The sequence below is a fragment of the Grampus griseus genome (genome assembly GCF_964374135.1).
Source record: "Grampus griseus genome assembly, chromosome: 10".
In the NCBI taxonomy this organism is placed as follows: Eukaryota; Metazoa; Chordata; class Mammalia; order Artiodactyla; family Delphinidae; genus Grampus; species Grampus griseus.
The window spans coordinates 28561602-28581874 of NC_139004.1; the positions used below are offsets into that span (position 1 = coordinate 28561602).

The 20273-nt window shown below is 45.3% G+C and overlaps 1 protein-coding gene across 5 annotated transcripts in view; it reads left to right on the plus strand.

Annotated features, from left to right (window-relative positions):
• The window catches only part of ADGRF5 (adhesion G protein-coupled receptor F5), a 108956-nt gene extending 98605 nt beyond the window's left edge, over positions 1-10351 (plus strand). For all 5 annotated transcript variants that reach the window (XM_082663755.1, XM_082663754.1, XM_082663757.1 and 2 more), the window contains 6 exons: positions 1956-2135; positions 3705-5096; positions 6352-6393; positions 6480-6539; positions 7151-7235; positions 9111-10351. In XM_082663755.1, coding sequence (XP_082519881.1) covers positions 1956-2135; positions 3705-5096; positions 6352-6393; positions 6480-6539; positions 7151-7235; positions 9111-9190 — 1839 coding nt within the window. In that variant the 3' untranslated portion in view covers positions 9191-10351. The remainder of the gene's footprint in view (positions 1-1955; positions 2136-3704; positions 5097-6351; positions 6394-6479; positions 6540-7150; positions 7236-9110) is intronic.
• The last annotated feature ends 9922 nt before the right edge of the window (positions 10352-20273 follow it).

The following is a 20273-nucleotide window of genomic DNA, read 5'->3' on the forward strand; positions in this document are numbered from 1 at the left end:
CCGAGATGGAAGTCGTGTTATCCCCTCTAACTGCTCTCCTTTGAAGAATTTTTATATCAAGCTAATAGCGCTAATCTTTTCAGAAAGGGGAGCAACACAAAAAGTAAGGTTCATCAGTCAAAAAAATAGTTGGGCTTTACGCTTTTACAAGTCTGAGATTTCCTTAATCCTTAGAGGTAGCCTATAGTTATAGAAGGGCCTAGCTGACCTCTCTTACCTAGAATAGAGGTTACTGCCATGTGGTAGGAAAAACATGTTTCACTTCATCAAAATAAATATAAATTACCTCTCATACTTAGGTTGCTGAAAGTTCGAGACGCCTAAAATTCCATGAGTTACAATAAATGAGGCAATTAGTGGGGTTATAGCTCATGGTAACATCTTCAGACCGTGAGCTATGTTTGGAGCTAACATCTGGTTAGCTCCAAATCCTTGCATCCCGGGAAGAAGGACTGAGAAAAAAGGGTGATATTGGTTTGCATTTTATCTAATTATCTCTTGTCTCACATCAAATTCCTTAAAATACCGACTATGTATAAAGCGTTATTATAGGTGCTATCAGGGTAAAGAGGCCAAATTAAAACTTGACCTCTGATTGGATATGGAATATAGATGTTATATATGTATTAATTGGGGCTAGGATAATCAGGAAGTTCTGCTTGAAAAACGTGGCATCTGAGTTAGACCTTGATGGGTAAAGCATCGGGAATATAAACTATCCCAATTGAGGAAGATAGAAATTATAATTTGAACTCAACATTGGGCCCTGGTCCCAATTCTAGATACTACATACCCCTTCAGTGGAAAGGGGGCATGCTGACCTATCATGCTCCGTCTAATTTATCCATCCAACATATGGTATTGAATACCTACTACATACGAAGTTAAGTGACTATGTTAGGGATTATGGGATATGAGAAGATACAAAGAAATGCAACACATGGTTCCCATTGTTAAGGAGCTTATCATTTAATGGGAGAGAGATTGAAATTAAAACACAGGATGACATTGGTAGAGATGTCACAAATGTAAATTCCGTTAAGTAAAACAAATACTTCTGCATTCAGAGGAAGAAACTCCCCTGGGTTAGAACACTCATCAAAGTTCTTTATGGAGAAGACCAACTTTTAATTCATTCTTTAATTATAGTGAGGAGTCAGATAGTTAGAAAACACAAATGTGATCATTACAGATAAGGTGACCATATAATTTATCATCCAAACCAGGATACTTTTTACTTTTTGGTTTTTTTGTTTGTGTGTGTGTGTGTTTTATTGAAGTAGAGTTAATTTACAATGTTGCGTTAGGGAAAAGAATCTAAAAAAGAATATTTCAGATTCTTTTCCCTTACAGGTTATTACAAAATATTGAGTATAGTTCCCTGTGCTATACAGTAGGTCCTTGTTGGTCCTAATTTTCCCTCCCCGCCTTTCCCCTTTGGTAACCTTAAGTTTGATTTCTATGTATATGGGTCTATTTCTGTTTTGTATATAAGTTCATTTGTATCATTTTTGAAAATAAAAGAGGACACTATTTATAATTACACTGGGACATCAGATGTAAACCAGAACTGTCCCAGGAAATTTGGGATAGAAACCTCAGAGTGGCAAATGTGCTTTCATAGAGACAATCAAGTGACAATTTCATGCAACTTTAATCTAGTTCTCTAGCAGTCATATCTACTTCCCTTCCTTTTTCTTTTCAACTAGTCATCAGGTTGACATATGCTCTACTGTTCCCCTTCTATGTGTGAGGTCTCGTGTAATATTCTATTCTGAAGAGCAAGCACAGTTTAAGAGATAAGTACATTACCTTATGGGATATACTTATGAGAATGGAGGAATCAAAAAGGAAACTCAGATGTGAGAGATTTTTGTCATGGATGTATCAGCAGTATTTGATGACTGATGGGCAAGTTTTTTGTTTTTTTTCTGTGTCGGCTTTTGTTTTACTAGGCTTTGATGAAGAGCCCCTCTCAGGATGAGAAGCTCCCTTCATACCTAAAGAATCTTTCCATTAGCACAAACCAGGTGAAACTTGAAGTCAAGTCATTTCCTGGGAGCCTGGGAGCCATTATTAACATCCTTGATTTGCTCTCAACAGTTCCAACCCAAGTGAATTCAGAAATGATGATGGTGAGTTTGCTTAAGCCTTGCAGGAGTTTGGGGTCTTGTCTTTTCATTCCTCAGGACTTGGGGTCAAGAAACATAACTTCTCTCCATTGCAACTTCTTCTCTGTCTTTTTCTGAACAACGCTTTGCCAGCTCTGGCTTTTAGCATATCAGTGAATATTTTCAGTGTACATTTTGGGATCTTAAGATTTCTCTAGAGAAGGTCTGTTTTAGTTTCTTCATTAAAAGAGAATGAATTCTTACCTGCTTTCTAAGAAAACTAGGAGTGAAAGGTTTTCAGAATATGTACAAGGTGGGATTCTCAATGGTCTCTCACAAAACATGATCTTTGAAGCAATCTGCATTCTGAGAGGCAAGAGAATTCACCCACCAGAATTCACATGAAGAGACTTTAATGAAGGGATACTTACAGAGGTAAAACCAGGAATTTAAAAAAAAAAAAAAAAGGTGTAAGGCACCCAGAGACCAGCGACATTTAGAAGCCCTTACTACCCTGAGGATTAAGGTGGGAAGGAGAGGAAATAGTGCACCCATAGCGTTGGAGGAGGGATCACTGAGCAGGAACTACAGTATTGGAAGTATGTAACTATCACCAAAGGTGTGCTGAGAGTGAAATGAAGGTGCAGCGGGTAGCAGGAAAAATATATCTCAGCTTCTTTCTTCTCTCACCCTCTCATCTCCCGCCGCTGCTTCTCATTGGCCAAACCCAACCGGAGGTAACTGGCAAGCAGCTTGGGTACCAGGAGTCTAAGGAGCTTATACAGATTTCCTAGGGCTGCTGTAACAAATTGCTTCATTCTAACCTCTGGCTTTGTCTTCACATGACCTTCTCTTCTTCTCCATGTACCTTCTCCTCTTCTGTCTCTTATAAGGATACTTGGATTTAGGGCCCATTTAGGTAATCCAGGTTGATTTTTCTCTCAAGATCCTTAATTACATCTACAAAGATGCTTTCTCCAAATAAGGTTTTCTCCAAATAAGGGCCACCATTCAACTAACTGCAGGGCTCATCATTTCAGAGAACAGAACAAGGCAAAGAAGGGCGGAGAGAAAAAGCCACTTTGCTCCATGGAGAGAAGCCACAAATGACAATTCCAAGTTTATGGGCGAGAAAATCAAAATGTTGAGCTAAAAAGAAAGATGCCTTTAACAACACTCCCATGGCGTGTTTGATGCTTAGCATTTGAGAGGGGCTTCTGAGACTACCTCACCCTTGCTGGTGAGATACCACCCACCCAAAAGCCTTTACAGGCTTGAGATTTAAAATAAAATAAAACAATTAATAAATATCTGTCAGCCCGCTGAGTCGACCTTAGTGAGAGGTGGGGGCAGTTCTCACCGTCACGACTGCTAAATGTTTAGTAAGTCTCGCAGTTGTGAGGACCCATCCCCTGCTAATTCCCTCCATAAGAAGGTGGATCAGAGTCCTCCACAGCCTGGGATGCTGCATTTTTCTCTTCTATTTTCTTCTTCCCTGTACCCACTTAATGAGTTTCCAGGGAGATGTTCTCTTCTTCTCTCTTACGATTGAAAACATTCGGTTGGTTTGATCCCATGCCTTGTCAATTACAGCACGTCCTCTCCACGGTCAACGTCATCCTCGGCAAACCCATTTTGAATACCTGGATGATGTCACAACAGCAAAAGACCAATCAGAGCTCACAGTTACTGGATTCATTGGAAAGATTTTCCCGAGCCTTGCGGTCAGAAGATAGCACCATCTCCCAACCTAATGTTCAGATGAAGAGCATGGTCATAAAATCTGGCCACCCCAAATCCTACACACAGAGCTTTGTCTTCTTAGACTCTGAGCTCTGGGGCAATGTGACCATTAATGAATGCCAGCTGGAACACCTGCAACCAGATTCATTTATCGTCACCGTGGCTTTCCCAACTCTCAAGACCATCCTCACCCAGGATGTCCCAGGAAAGACTTTTGCAAACAGCCTAGTGATGACAACCACTGTCAGCCACAATCTAACCGCGCCATCGCCATTCAGGATTTTGATGACTTTCAAAAACAACAACCCTTCGGGCGGGGTACCGAGGTGTGTCTTCTGGAACTTCAACCTCGCCAACCACACGGGGGGGTGGGACAGCAGTGGGTGTTATGTTAAAGAAGTCACCGAGGACAGTGTGTCCTGCAGCTGTGACCACCTCACATCCTTCTCCATCCTCATGTCCCCTGATTCCCCGGACCCTGATTCTCTCCTGAAAATCCTGCTGGATATCATTTCCTACATCGGGCTGTGCTTTTCCATCTTGAGCTTGGCGGCCTGCCTCGCTGTGGAAGCCGTGGTGTGGAAATCGGTCACCAAGAACCGGACTTCCTCCATGCGCCACATCTGCATCGTGAACATCGCGGCCTCCCTTCTGGTCGCCGACGTCTGGTTCATCGTGGCCGCCGCCGTCCACAACTACCGCTACCCGCTCAACCAGACGGCCTGTGTGGCTGCCACCTTCTTCGTCCACTTCTCCTACCTCAGCGTCTTCTTCTGGATGCTGACTCTGGGCCTCATGCTCTTCTACCGGTTGGTTTTCATCCTGCATGACACGAGCAAGTCCATTCAGAAGGCCATTGCGTTTTCTCTCGGCTACGGTTGCCCTCTGGTCATCTCCGTCATCACGGTGGGGGCCACCCAGCCCCGGGAGGTCTACACGAGGAAAAATGCCTGTTGGCTCAACTGGGAGGACACCAAGGCCCTGCTGGCCTTCGTTATCCCAGCACTGATCATTGTGGTGGTCAACGTGACCATCACGGTCGTGGTCATCACCAAGATCCTGAGACCTTCCATTGGGGACAAGCCGAGCAGGCAGGAGAAAAGCAGCCTGTTCCAGATCACCAAGAGCCTTGGGGTCCTCACACCGCTCTTGGGGCTCACCTGGGGTTTCGGTCTCGCCACCGTGTTCCAGGGGAGCAATGCTGTCTTCCATATTGTATTTACCCTCCTCAATGCCTTCCAGGTACGTTCTGCAGGGCAGCGCTCTCGGGAAGGATCTATAATGATAGAAACACAAACAGGGGTAGGAACGGGGAAGGACTTTTGTTCATAGGAGGCCCTAGCCCTAAAGAACGGTAATGACAAGAAGTCAGTGAGATAGAAAGGGCGCATTCCTCTGCTCCCATGGAACCGCATGCCTCTTATCACCTGCATTATAATTTAGTTGCCTACGCACCTCTCTTCTAAGTGCCCTGATAATACAAATAGGAGGAAAGTCCCTTCCCTACACTGGATTTTGCTATTTATCTAACATTATCTTGATGCCGTTTATTATCTCCTAAATGAAAATACCACCGTTAAACCAAACAATCTCTCCAGTTAATTTCCACTAGCATTAAACGAGCCCTGCCTTGGTGAGGTCAGGGGCAACATCTGTCTTATTTATCAGTACATTCCTAGTGCCTGCAAAGACCTTGGCACAGACTAGATGCTCAGTCATGAGCACCTTGGCAAATGCAATGAAGGCTCTGTACCACGTAGTGGGTTCTCAGGCAACATTTTTCTGAAGGATGAAAGAATGAATGCTCTATGTAAGGTAGACATTTTGCTCCATTATGTGAAAATGAAAAAGACATTCTCTTTGCTCTCCAGCAGCACGTAACTATAATACAAGCCACATTGTTAGGTGGGCTTTAGCAGAGGTACAGACAACAAGCCTTTGGAGCACAAGGAAGGGGATGCTTAATTCTGATTCAACCAGTGGTAGGCCTAAGTCCCCATGAGCTGGTGAGGATCCAGGGCATCTGGAGGTGATGCCGAGACGTTGCCCTAGATGCTAATGCCAAGACCATGCAAATTCTAACTTCTGCTACTGGGCCCATGGCTCCAAACTCTAAGGCTCATGTCTAATGATGTTTATAATATGCCTTGACTAGAAGGGACTGATTATTCCACCTCATGCCCTATGTTCTCATCACAACTACATGAGGGCTACTGTAGACATAAGAGGTATGTTTAATAACATAACCAGCAGGATCTCCAGCGCACAATTGGGTGGAAATAGGGAAATTGAAAATATCCTTATGACATTATAACATCAGAGGCCCTTGGTGTGGACCTACTACATCACTGTCATCTACTGGACCATAAATGCAGATGTGGAAAGAGGTAGTACAAATTCTATGGCAGGTGAACCATACTTCCTAGTTTGCTAGACTAGACTATGATTAATATAATTAATATGATTAAAATGCACTTCTTCCCAATTCTTTTTTCAGGGATTATTCATTTTACTCTTTGGATGCCTTTGGGATCAGAAGGTAAGAACAGTGACAGTCATGATTCTAGAAAAGTCTAAATTGCAGTGACATGTTGAGTTGACAATGGCTTCTTTTAAATGATGCAGGTACAGGAAGCCTTGCTGAATAAGTTTTCACTGTCGAGATGGTCTTCACAGCACTCAAAGGTAAATACTTCCTTTGTAGAAATTTACACAAACCCCTCTCTCTCCACTACCAATTATAACATAGATTATTCCACTGTGTTTTCTTCTTACCTGATTCTGCCTATTAAACATAGTCATGGAACAGAACTAGCATTAAGATGCTGTCCCCACATCTTTAAATAGAGGTTACAAATAGCACAGATAATATCAACTGGAGGTTAAAACCAAATTTCAATGAGAAGTACTCTTCTGGGGAAACTCAAGGCCATAAAGAACAAAATTTGAAGAATAATGATGAATAGAATTTTCTGTAGTTCATCTTGGAAGATAACTATTGCACTTAAATATATTTGTTTTCCTATGTCAGAAGCTAGTAAACCCTATCGAACAGTAAAAAATGTATTTGGAAGCTATTTCCCTCCTACCGGTGGTGATGTTACAGTGTTTCAAAAGGTGGCTCCCCTGCTTAGTTTGTCTGAAATAGAAATTCATGCTCCTCCAGGCTCTCTCCTTAAAGTGAAATGAAAGACGCAGTCAGTGACCACCGGCAGGCAGCAAACGAATCATCCTACAGATCAAAACTGGGCCTTGGTCTAACACGTTTGCTGTGTAATTCTTCTTTTCTTTTCTAGTCAACATCCCTAGGTTCATCCACTCCAGTATTTTCTATGAGTTCTCCAATATCAAGAAGATTTAACAATTTGTTTGGTAAGACAGGTACGTGCTGACCTCTAGATGTTTCCTGGCTTGACCTAAACATATTTGCCCTGGGGGGAATCTCACGCCCCTACTGTCCCACTGCCCACTTCATGGCATTGACCCATAATGGCCTTATTTGGGGCAGAGGTTAAGTACTTGCTTATATTTTCCCAAACACCCAAGGGGTTGGTACAGAGGGCAGTTGCCTTCAACCTGTGGAGAGCTCTCCATAAAAACTGTAAACACCGTAAAACTGGGAACTGTAAATTGCTGGCCTGGTCAAACACGGAGTTCTCTTCTATTCCTGTTATATAAGAATAGGTCGGTCATGTTTACGGGTTACAGGGCAGCGAAGAATATATTTAGAGAATCCTCCCATAGGATCCCATGCTGTGAGTTTCATTTCCCTTTTTTTTTCCCTTTTCTTTTTTTGGAGTGTCCTTCTTTTACACATCGACATTTGTAAAATTGCATACATATGAGGGATCACCCTCATATGTTCTGTTAGGGGCGTGGCGCAGTGAACGTTTCCTCCTTGTAGACATAGGATAAAGAATGTTAATGACTTTGGGGAGTGGGTTTCAGCTATTCTGGCAAGCTGAAACTCCTGTCCCATGTCACCGCCACCTCCTCCCCTTAGGAAAATAGGCACCAGACTTCCTTTCAGCTCCTCAAAACTGAACAAATCTCACAAATGAAGACATGTATCAAATGTATCAAAAGCCTTCCTGACTAAAGCTTTTCATATAAAGCAACTTTTGAGAATGCCTATTAATTATTGAAACTCCAGAGAACCTGGTGTTTTGAGCTTCATTTTGATGCGTGGCTCGTGAAACTGGAGGACCTCCACTTTTGATTGGACCTGTTGTGAAATGATCAGATCTCCAGGGTATGTTAGAACTATTCCCTTTGGCCAGCACTGTCCCCGGATCATGTTTATCGTTTGCATTAAAGCAAGACAGTGAAAACTCTGTGCAACGATTCCACAGAATCAGAATTATGCCATATGTGAGGTCAGTAAAACGTGTTCATTGTTTCTGAGCCAGTCAGGTCAAGAGTTGGGGTCCTGTTCCCGAGGTCTCGGGGCCTGAGGGCCCCGGCCATTGCCACTTAGCCTTTCAGGGTCATTAATGCAGATCCAGGTTGGCCTATCTGAGGGGTCCATAATCACTGTAACTTTGGTTTGTGTTGTCAGCAGCGACAAAGGGCCCCCCAGGCAATGATGGAAACCTTGTTAGCCGTGGCAGTCCGCCCATCTGATGGTAGGGTGGGGCACTGTGTCGCTTCCCCTGCCCAACACACAGCCCGTACCGTCCCCGTGTTCAGTCCCCACCCCCCTGCTGACACGAGCCTGTGCAGTAGCTCGCGGGCCACCCGCCCTGCTACACTCATCCTCAGCGCTCTTGTTGGCATTCTCTGACTCCTGCTGCTTTTTCGGTCCTGCCTTTTCTTCTCCTGTAATTTTCTCTTTTCTTTCCTTTTCTCCCTTTGCCCAGCTCAGTCCCCAGGCCCCTCCCAAGAGCTTCCCAAAGTCACACCAACCCAAAGGGACCAAGGATATTCCCTCCCACGGATGCCCCCAAGCCAGTGCATGTGGTGGCATGCAGAGGGCTGCCCCTGTCGCGATCTCCCTGTCTTTTGTAGAAATCTGGCTGCTGGTATGATGTGAAATAGTGCTTGTCTTGTCGGCCACCACGCATGCTTGAGAACAGCTTTGTTTGTTCTCCAGGACTTCTGGGTCTGGGGAGGAGGGCAGGCATGTGTTCCTATCCAGGCATGGCCTGAGCTTACCTGGCTCCTGGAGTAGAGCGCCCCCTGGTCTATGAGCAGAGGTTCACACCCTGGTAATCATGAAGACTTGGCCTTCAGCTGAGCTGCTGTTCTGTTTTTCAGGAACATACAATGTTTCCACCCCGGAAATAACCAGCTCATCCCTGGAAAACACATCCAGTGCTTATTCATTGCTCAACTAAGAACAGGAGAATCCAGCCCATGGAACCTCTTGGGGAACAGTGGACGTTCTCTGAAAAAGAGATCTTTTCCAAGCCATGGATAAAATGTTTTCTCCGCAGGCTTCAGGGAACAGATGCCGAAGAGACTTTTTCATTAGGGAAGGGGCTTTCTTTTGTAAATACAGACTAAAAGGAATTGTTACATTTATGTTGCAGCCCTACCCCCACCCCTTGTGTGATACCGAATGTGTATAGTATTTAAGTGAAACTCAAGCCAACTTCTCTGTCTATATTGTAAAATAGAATTTCAGAGACATTTTTACTTTTCACACCCTGGGCCCAAAGATAAGCTTTGATTAAAATAATAAGTGAAAGGCTAGGACCTAGGAAATACTTCAGTGAATTCTAGGAAGGAAGGAAGGAAGGAAGGCAAGAAGAAAGGAAGAAAGAAGGGAGCGATGGAGGAAACTAGAAGGAAAAGAAAAAAATAGAGAATAACATAAGGACCATATTTTAAGATTTCCATGTTAATGACCTAATACAATTGCTTCTCAGGTGCTGCAACACTGAAAATTCAAAAATGACTCCAAAATGGAAATGGAAAATTAGCCGTGGAGAAACTTCAATATCTTCCTGGTATTTCCTTAGTTAAGAGGGACCAAAAAAAAAAACAAAAGCAATGAAAAAATTAGGGAGGAAATTATATCAGAGATGCTTTCAAGTGGATGATAATATTTACAAGAAATTCATGGAAGAAGACATGATTCTCCTGATGCTAAACATATACACATATGCTACTGTATGTTAAGGTTGGAGCTAAGTGGAATGAATAGACAGAGAAAGTGTGATGGCCATGCCTTATTAGATCACAGCAGACCAACTGCTGATTACACTTTTATAGTTTAGCAGAAAAGGCTTATGTTTTGCTTCCACTTTTTGAAAGCAAAAAAAATATATTTTTATATCCATTCATTTCCAAATGTGATATATTGCACTGAAATACAGAACCCCCCTCTACTGTCATATATTAACAGCTTTAACCAGGTACTTTTCTGTGCATGATAGAATAGATTTTCATGACCTTACAGCATTGTATATTATTATTGTTGTAGTTACTGTGGATTTAGGGTCCCTGGGTGTGTTGTATAGCTCTCTATGTATTAATTCTTTCAGTTCCTAAGTTCCTAGACCAATATACATTAAGAGTTTTCTACTGTCTAATTCGTGTTTATTTCAACCACGTGGAAATCTTCTAGAAAGAAATTTTACAACCAGCTAGTCTGTGCTTCTGATGACACTTTACCTTGATGAACAGATGGTGAAGATTGTTTGTGAATTATGTGCATGTGTGTATTTTGCTTGTGTGTGTGCAGTTCATAAAAATACAAAGATTAAAATAGCATCCTTATCAAAGTTAACCACGTAATGCCGTGGAGCAACTAAGCCCGCACGTCACAACTACTGAAGCCCGTGTGCCTACAGCCCGTGCTCCGCAACAAGAGAAGCCACGACAATGAGAAGCCCACGCACCGCAATGAAGAGTAGCCCCCGCTCGCCACAACTAGAGAAAGCCCGTACACAGCAACAAAGACCCAACGCAGCCAAAATAAATAAATTAATCTTAAAAAAAATGTTAACCATGTACCGTAGCCACAGCAACCGTACATTCCAAATCAAAGTCGGATCCCAGGGAGACAGTGAAACAGAATAAAAATGTGGGGCTTCTCTGAAAATGTGGGTTGTGTGGTCTTCATAAGGACAAATTTAAACGGGTCCAACCACCAGGAAGAAAGGCCAAAAGAGTCCGAGATTCAGCAACCATTTATTTATTGAGGTTGGAAAGAGTATTCTGTAAATGTTTTAACTCTTTAAAATCTCTTCCGTTTATTTTAAATTTTAAATTCCATTTTCATCTCTCTTTTCTTTATGGAGAGGGGGAGGTGAGACAGAAGTCCTAATGTTTCAAGGAAATGAACTCTCTTTTCATACCTATTCACAAACGACGCAGACATCTACGCCCACATTTGCCTGCAAATTGTCACATCATTATCCCAGCTGAATAGTTCATTATTTAAAGTCCCTAAAGGAAATGATTGTCAGGCTTAACATTTTTCAGGGAATGATCAACTTTGGGCAGAGTTTGGTACTTAGAAGACAGACCCAGAGGTTAGGAGGATGAACTGAATTAGATTTAGCTATTAGGGAAAGCACGGCGTTGCTGCTGTGGCCTCTGGGGTTCTATCAGTGCGGACTGAGGCAGGGTTAGACAGTATGTTAGCACGGCCACCTTGATGTGATCGGCCAGGGAAAGCACAGCACCCTGGAGGCTGTGGGTCTCGTGTTCAAAACCACAAAGTGACAAGAAACACTGACCTTCCACCCGCTTCTGTAGGGATCCTTTGGGAATCATTGTGTTTGACTTTGTGAAGGGGACCTCTAATGACAGGAGCCTTCAGCAGGGCTCCCCAGGACGTGGATCTGGCTCTCTCTCCACGTTGATTACCATGGGTGGGGGGCACGTTCACTACCCCCAGCACACACACACACACACACAGGTGTGCACGTACCTCCCACCTTTCAAGTCACAGCGCCGGATCCAAGTCCCAGGAAAGCTATACAAACAAAAGATTGGAGAAATACAATAACTGCTGGTTTTCTGCTCAACTGCAAGACACATAGTTCAGCCACTGCTCTTTGCCAAGATCCTAAAATAAGCAACAGAATTCAAAATTGTAAAAAACAGTGGTCCGTGAATCTGTAAATTACATGAAAGCCAGAGCTGTGCTTGGCCCCAAGGTCACCAGTTCTCAATCCGCAAGGATTCCGAGGCTTTTCACAGCAGATTTCCGAGGGAAGGGAGAACATGGGCTCTGGTTTTGATACAAAGTGAGATATGGCGTCAACTTCACTTGGAAAGTGGGCAATACTTTCCCCACGTCCCTGAAATCTCTCAGTGTATAAAGTCCGTTCCATGGGCCAAAACCTTCTTGCATTAAGGGATGTTCTACGAAGTCAGTTTCTTGCAAAGGGATCTGTGCTAATGCTTCAGAGGTTGTGAGGTTGGAGCATTCACCAATGAGCAATGAATATAAACTACAGAAATATTCTAAGCCCAGTATAATATTCTAAGGCCAGTGCAACACATCATCTCTTGAATGAGTCATGTATCTGCCATCCTCCTTCCCATGCCTTACTGTTTACTTGGAGAAAGAGGTAAATACAGGTCCATGGGGATTTCAGGATGTAGGTTGCTAAGGCCAGAAATTAAGAAGCACTGTGGGAAGTCATAGCCCTTTGTGGTTTATCTAGGGACCTTCAGAGAGGTTGGAAGACTGAAAAAAGAAGTTTCATGGAGACGAGAAAGATTATAGCAACCAGCAAGAACAGGTGGGGGAAGGAGTTATTCTGAGGCAAGTGGAACAGAAAGTCACGACCATTTGAGAAGACAAAAGGAAACAAGTGTGGTCATAGAAATGCCATGTAGGTGGAATGCATTTTATTTGTGGCAGGTGAAGGTGATGTTAAATGGGGCTCTGCACCCCTAAGAGAAAGTCAATAACTCAGGCCAACAGAACTCTGATTCCCTGAGTGTCCAAAATAAAGGAGGGGCTTTCAGTGGGTCTGTCTCTCTCACGTATTTTCTGAAAGCCAGTGAAAATAGTGTCTCATCATTTCAAAGATGTTAGCTTTGGGATGAGATGCTACAGGTTTCTAATTTATGACTTGGGATTTTCAGCCGTGTCTTAATAGCATGCCAGCACACAGGTCTGTGTCTTTTCTGTGCTTATAACAAAAATCTAACAAGATCGAGTGAAGTTTTCTTTATATAAATTGTCTGTGCTCTTGGAATAGGCTACTGCTGTTGTTTCAGGCTTCCCCTCGTCCACCAGAATTTAATTCCATCTTCTTCAGTGAATGGTCACATCTATTCTCCAGGTATGGGGGCAAGGGTGAGGGGTGTCAGAAATTCACAGCTGAGCTCAGCTGGCTGACAGAGCTGATGTCTTTCCTCACACCATCCACACTCCCACTCAGCATGTGGAGTCCAGAAGCTTAAGAGGCTTTAAACAGGGGACCTGGAAGTAATGCTTTCAGGACCTGACTGTCTGGGAAACAAATAAACAAATGCCTGTTCTGACATTTGGATGTGGCTTGGTTGGAATTTTCATGGACAGCCAAAAACAGAGCCCCATGGGTTCTGTTAGCAACAGATATTTCTGCAACACGGTCCTGTATTTCCTGTATTCGTTTTCTACTGCTTTGTAACATACTACTGCAAACTTAGAAGCTGAAAACCACACCTGTTTGTTATCACGCAGTTTCTGGGCATGGCTTAACCTGGTCCTCTGCTCAGGGTCTCATCAGGCTGAACTCAAGTTGTTGGCCAGGGCTGCGGTCTCATCTGAAAGCTGGGGTCCTCCTCTGAGCTCAGTGATTGCTTGGCAGAATTTCATTCTTTGTAGTTAATAGGAGTTAATAGGTCCTTAGCTCCTGGAGGCATCCAACCATCCCCTGCCATGTGGTCTTCTCCCAATAAGGCAGTTTGCTTCTTCAAAGTCAACAGAAGAGCTTCTATGCTGCTTTGAATCTCTGTGACTTCTTCAGTCTCTGATCTCCAGACCCTCTTTTAAAGGACTCACCTGATTAGGTCTGGCCCACCCACGATAATCTCCCTTGAGATTAACTCAAAGCCAGGTGATTAGGGACCTTAATTACATCCGCAGAATTCCTTCACCTTTGCCCTGTGATGTAATCTACTCATGGGAGTGACATCTCATCAGAGTCACAGGTCCGGCTCCCAGTGCAGGGGAGAAGATGATACAAGCTATTTCTTCAGATTCTTTAAAAAAACAAAGTTAGGGATTTCTCTGGTGGCACAGCGGTTAAGAATCCGCCTGCCAATGCAGGCGACATGGGTTCGAGCCCCGGTCCGGGAAGATCCCACATGCCACGGAGCAACTAAAGCTGTGCGCCACAACTACTGAGCCTGTGCTCTACAGCCCGTGAGCCACAACTACTGAGCCCATGTGCCACAACTACTGAAGCCCGCGTGCCTAGAGCCCATGCTCCACAACAAGAGAAGCCACCACAGTAAGAAGCCTGTGCACCGCAACAAAGAGTAACCCCCACTCGCCACAACTAGGGAAAGCCCAAGCACAGCAACGAAGACCCAACACAGCCAAAAATAAATTAATAATTTAAAAAAAAGTTAAGGACCCAGCACTGCTCTGTAGAATCTGTATGAGGCCTAAGCTGCAGATATGTGACCTGCAAACTTTCCTTTGTCCATAAGAGTAATCACACTGCGAAGGGTCTCTCTGGCAGTATCAGTAATAAGGCTTGTGTGCTGCAAATATATCAACGTTATTCTGTCTGCTGAATATGCAAATGTGACAGAAGGCACCCCTCCCAAGGGGATGGCTTCCAGCTGTGTGGAAATTCAGGGAAAGTGCCGTGTGGGAAAGCTTGATTTGTCCAGATGAAAAGAGGCACACAGCTCTGTAGCAGACAGCCTTCCCCACACGGTGTGCGTCTGGTGTGGCAGGTAGAGTGAGCCCAGGAGCTCTAATGTACTCAGTCTAAAGTACGTTTGACATTTAGGCCAACAGGGCAGAGATCTGAGTACACAGGTGATGGCCCGTTCTCTAAGCTTTTGTTCATCTGACCTCCCACTCCTTAAAAACCAAGTCAAAGTGCTCCTCCTATGCTGGGCACTTCTCATCCTAAAAGTTTCCCACCCCACCCCCACCAATGACGTGCTGCCACCTGCAGCCCGTGCCTGGAACTGGAAAAGTTTTCATACCTCAGGAGACGCATCCCTCTCTCATGGCGTTAACCTGCCATCACATGCTTGCATGGGTCACAGGACTTTGTCTGGAATTGTCTGCTCTTTTGCCCTGATGTTTGTCTTTTCTTTTTGTGTGTGTGTGCACATTTTTACATTTATCTTTTGGCTGTACTGCACGGCAAGCAGGATCTTAGTTCCCCGACAAGGAATGGAACCCGTGCCCCGTGCACTGGAAACATGTTATGGTCCAGCCATAACCACTGGACCGCCAGGGAATTCCCTACCCTGATGTTTTTCTTTGAAAGATAATGTATACATCATTTGGAAAGGAAATTGTTTAGTTTTGTATTTTGAAGACCTTTCCCCCTGGCTTTATGAAGTTTATTCATATAAACAGGAAGAAAAGCATGCTTCCTACGAATACGTTATGTGAAAAGGAATGCAGCCGTCTTTGAACTATTCAGGAACGCTGGGAACGCTGCACGGTCTGGTAGAACGCTAAGTCACGTGTACTTTTCATTTTTAAGGAGTCACTTTACAAAAAGTAAGTTGATAAAATGAATTGCAGTAATACATTTGACTTAACCCAACAGATCTAAAATCTTAGCATTTCAAGATGTAATTTATGTAAACTTCTCTTTTTTTTTTGCGGTACGCGGGCCTCTCACTGCCGCGGCCTCTCCCACTGCAGAGCACAGGCTCCGGACGCGCAGGCTCAGCGGCCATGGCTCACGGGCCCAGCCGCTCCACGGCATGTGGGATCTTCCCAGACCGGGGCACGAACCCGTGTCCCCTGCATCGGCAGGCGGACTCTCAACCACTGCGCCACCAGGGAAGCCCTGTAAACTTCTTAATGAGATATTTTACATTCCTTTTTTTTTTTAGTACTAAGTGTTCACAATCTAGTGTGTGTTTTACTCCACAAGTGCCCAGCACATTTCCAGGGCTAAGGAGCCACATGTATCTAGAAGCTACTACACTGGGAAACACATATTTAAAGCACAAATCAGAGATAAATGCGTTCTGCTATTCTGCTTCCTTTCTCTATATGAACAGCAGGGTAGGAAAATGAATTTAAAACAGGCCTGTACCACAGCATCCGGGCTGGACTTTGCAGAGATGCTTACACATATGGGAGGTGGAGGGGACATAAATCCGTAAGGCCCCAAATACTTCTCTTCCATATAACTCCTGCCCCTCCAAGCTGGCCTGAAAGCCACACTGTTATAAACTGTCCTTGGAGATTATTGACAAGCACGGAATCAGCCCCAGAAAACTGCAGCCTCGCATCTTTCCCAGAAAGGAGGAAGGGCCGGGAGATCCGCATCAGTCTTCTTTCTTGGAGGGCGAGCTTCCTGTCTCATTGGTGTGGCGTAGCAGAAAGAACACGGCTCCCAGAACAGAAAGACACCTTTCCTCACTCCCCTGGGCCCTTCACTGAAGTTCTCTGGTCCTTGGTTTGCTCATCTAGAAAATAGGGATCATTCTAATTACCTCTCAAGGCTGTTGTCAGGCCCCCAAACCATAGTTTATAGGAACATGTTTTGGAAACGAAGTACTATGCAAATAATAGATTACCTCCATTATCTCTTTGAAAGGCAGAGAGAGGCTGACCACAGGGGAGCCTTGGGGAGGGGACAGTAAGCTCTGATGACCCTAGTGAGTGTCCAGGGGCATTCTAGGCCTGGGTGTCGAGGGTCATCAGGAGAGCCCTGAATTAGGATGGGTAGGGCACGCTTCATCCCGTACCCATGAGGGAGTGAGATGGCACTCAACAAATGGTTGGCTTTGAAGATTTCCTTCAAGATGATCCTATATGTGACAAGATGATTTTTCTTAAGAGGCCCAAAGCACACATGCAGGTTGGCAGTCTTTGGACAATGTTGCTCCAGGACATGCCTTTACATGGACCTTCTGTGCTTCCCAAAAGGGTCCAGGGCCTCTTCTGGAGTCCCGGGCATGACTCAGCCCCCGGCACACACAGCCCAGTGGGCATATATTGGGCCTCTGTTGCCCAGCAGTGTAGGGAGGACCCTGAGAGGCCCAGGCCTGCTCTACGACCCCAGGTGTCTTCAGAACCCTCCTGCAGGTGGGGACACCCTGCAGCTCAACTTCCAGCTGTGACTGCTTCAGGGTCCTTTGAGCTCAGGTCCCAGAAGATGGAAGTCTGGGGAAGTGGGAGAGCCTGTGATGAGTGGGTCCCCAGGGGAGGCCTGCTCTGAGCACTGTCTCCCAAGCATCAAATGGGCCCACGTAGCAGACTTCAGGTGCCCCTCCTTCCAGGAGCAGCAGCGTCCCTCACAGGCCACCTACCCCTCCGGAGGTTCATCGCAAACCATCCCTTATCTCTGCCGGTGTCAAGCAGTGGCCAAGAGGAGAGAATGGAATTGCCCCCTGGGCCAGGCCTGTAACATAGCCACCGCCACCTCCAGTACCCGTGGTACTGAAGGAAGCGACGATGAAGCCCCTGATTACTTCCCATTTACCAACCTCACCACCCCATCTTTCCTTCTGTCCTGGTGGACAGATGTCTAAGTCTATCCTCTGGCACATTCTAGAGAGGAAACAATTTTCATGACTCTATTCTTACTGAATACGGAGCAGATAGAAAAAGAAAGACGAAAAGATGGGCACGATTACTAAAGCCCGCCCTGGGCCAGACCCCTGTTATTTGTCTCCGAATACTATTTTCCCATGTGGGCTGTGTGTGGTCTACTTACAGGCACCTTGTCTATGTTTAGAATAATGATCTAGACATCTATTCTTTCCGTTTCACCTGCAAACTTTGCGATGAAGAGTTGAAAGGTCATGAGTGTTCCCCCTGCAAGAATGGGCCAAGGATGGGGGTTACTCAACTCCGTTTCCACCCCAGGGTTTTTATTTTTTAATGCAGAGCCAAGTCCCAAAGGAAGTATGCTGGTGACTATTAGAAACTAAATAGAACAAACCCAGGAGTCCAGAAAAAAAAAAAAAAAAGGCTTTTTCTCAGCATGAAAAGAAACAGGAACGGATTGGGCAAGTCCTAGGCAGACTGCTGTCACAGCCCACTTCCCAGGATCCAGGGATGACTCTGGGCCCCGCCTTTTTGGAAACTAATTTTAATGGGTACCATCCTCGGTCCTCCATCCTGCCAAATCGCCCCAACCTCCGGCAGCGGTGGCAAGAGGCGTTTGATTTTGATTAACCGAGGAAATTCGTACATCCCTTTACTGCTTTTCTGGAACTGTGAGCGCTTCCCATGCCCAGAGGCGCTCTGTTCACAGCTGTCCTGGTCAGGGCAGCCCTGACGGGATGGCCAACTGGGCTGATGAGTGACAGCTGGCCTCCAAGCTCCGGCTCCTCCCCAGCAGTCCGCCAGCTTCTCCTGAGGCTTGATCACCACCTGGTGGTCATTAGAGGAAGCGCCTCCCTGAGCCCCTTGACAGAACCTCAAAGGTGTGCAGCTACTGTAGGCCCGTGGATGAAGAGCCTGGAGGGCAGCGTGCAGAGGACAAGTAACTTGGGACTATGAACAGAATGACAGAAACCAGGCACGAAAGAATCACTCTCTGTCCCCACCTCCTAACACGTCTATATCAATATTATGGGGCTTCCCTGGTCGCGCACTGAGAGGACCGCGTACCAAAAAAAAAAAAAAAAAAAAAAAGGACCATAAATCCAGGATTAAATTCAACTTCACAGCAAGGTAAATTAAGTGCCACAAGCCAGATCCAACCCCTGTCTGTGAATGTACTGCCCACGAGCTAAGAATCGTTTCCACATTTTTAAATGGTTGAAATGCAATCAAAAGAAGAGTAGGGCTTCCCTGGTGGCACAGTGGTTGAGAGTCCGCCTGCCGATGCAGGGGACACGGGTTCGTGCCCCCGGTCCGGGAAGATCCCACATGCCGCGGATCGGCTGGGCCCGTGAGCTGCTGAGCCTGCGTGCCCGGAGCCTGTGCTCCGAAATGGGAGAGACCACAACAGTGAGAGGCACGCATATCAAAAAAAAAAAAAAAAAAGTTTATGATCCTTGCAGGAGGAAAAGAAATGATGTAGAAAGAGATGTCAAGGTATGGGGAGAGCCAGCATTCCAGGCACATAGTTCCAGTAGGTGTGATGGGTTTTACTGGCAGGTGTACATTTCTGCGAGATACTAGCCAGGATAGCTCCCTCCTTCTGTTTTTTCTCCTTCCTCACGGACAGAATCTTATTTATAGACCTAAAGGCAAAGCTAAAAGCAGCCCCAGAAATCACCCAGTCCCCCCATTCCAGACAGGAGTGTGGAAGGTAGTTTGAGAAATAAAGATGGGTGCCTTCCATGTTTCACAGGACCCTCACACTTGCCCATCAATGCACCTGCAAGAGGATGAGCCAGGACGGTCTTATTCCCTTTTCTCATTCACCCACAGAAACCTACTGCCGGGCTGAGCTTTCATTTTCAATCTGTGGTGAATCCGCAGCTGTCCTAGGGCTAAGTGACACTCCAGCCAGCAGCTGGTAAGTTTCTAGTCTAGTCTCCAGACACACGATGAAGAGGAGGCTGCTCGCTCTGCCAGCTGAAGTGTGATCCAAGAAGATTCAGGAGAAGTAAACAGTACCACTGCCAAAGGGCTGGCCCTTAGGGCAGAGGGACAAGCTGACCTGGGCTTGCATAAGAGGCATATGACTTCTGACTGCGGGAGAGTGTCATATGCCTGGGATATTACTCATACCCTCAGGATAGCTCTCAGCCCTTCTGCCTAACATGGGACACCCCTCTAACAGAAAACAAAATCACAAGGAGAGATGAGGCTTAACATGTACCAGGCTCCAGGAGAGGGACACAGCAAATGACATGAAATTTACCCTCCACTGAAAATGGCTGTTAACTATCTATATTAACTAACATTTATTGAGTTCTTACCATGTGTTTGGTGCTGTCCTAGCATCTCATTTAAGCCTGACAACAAACCCTTCTAGGGTTGACTAAATATTCTTTTTCTCTTTATTTTACAGATGAATAAACTAAGCACAGAGAGGTTAATCACTTGCCCAGGGTCACACAGTTCAAGAATGGTAGAGTCAGGTGTTGAATGCAGAATGTCTGACCTAGAACGTGTGCACGTCACCACCACACTGCTGCTTCCCTGCGATGCACGCAGACTCCCACGGCAGGGAGAGCTCTGAGCACAGAAAATGAGAGAGGGACAACGTGGTGACAGAAAGGATGGAGAACTTAAGGCATCTCCAACCTTAATCCTGCTTTATAATCTCATCTCAGGGCAGCCCAGAGCATAATGGCTGGCGTTCTGGGCAAACATGGAACTAGTTCCTTTTCTGGTCTCTGATGGAGCAT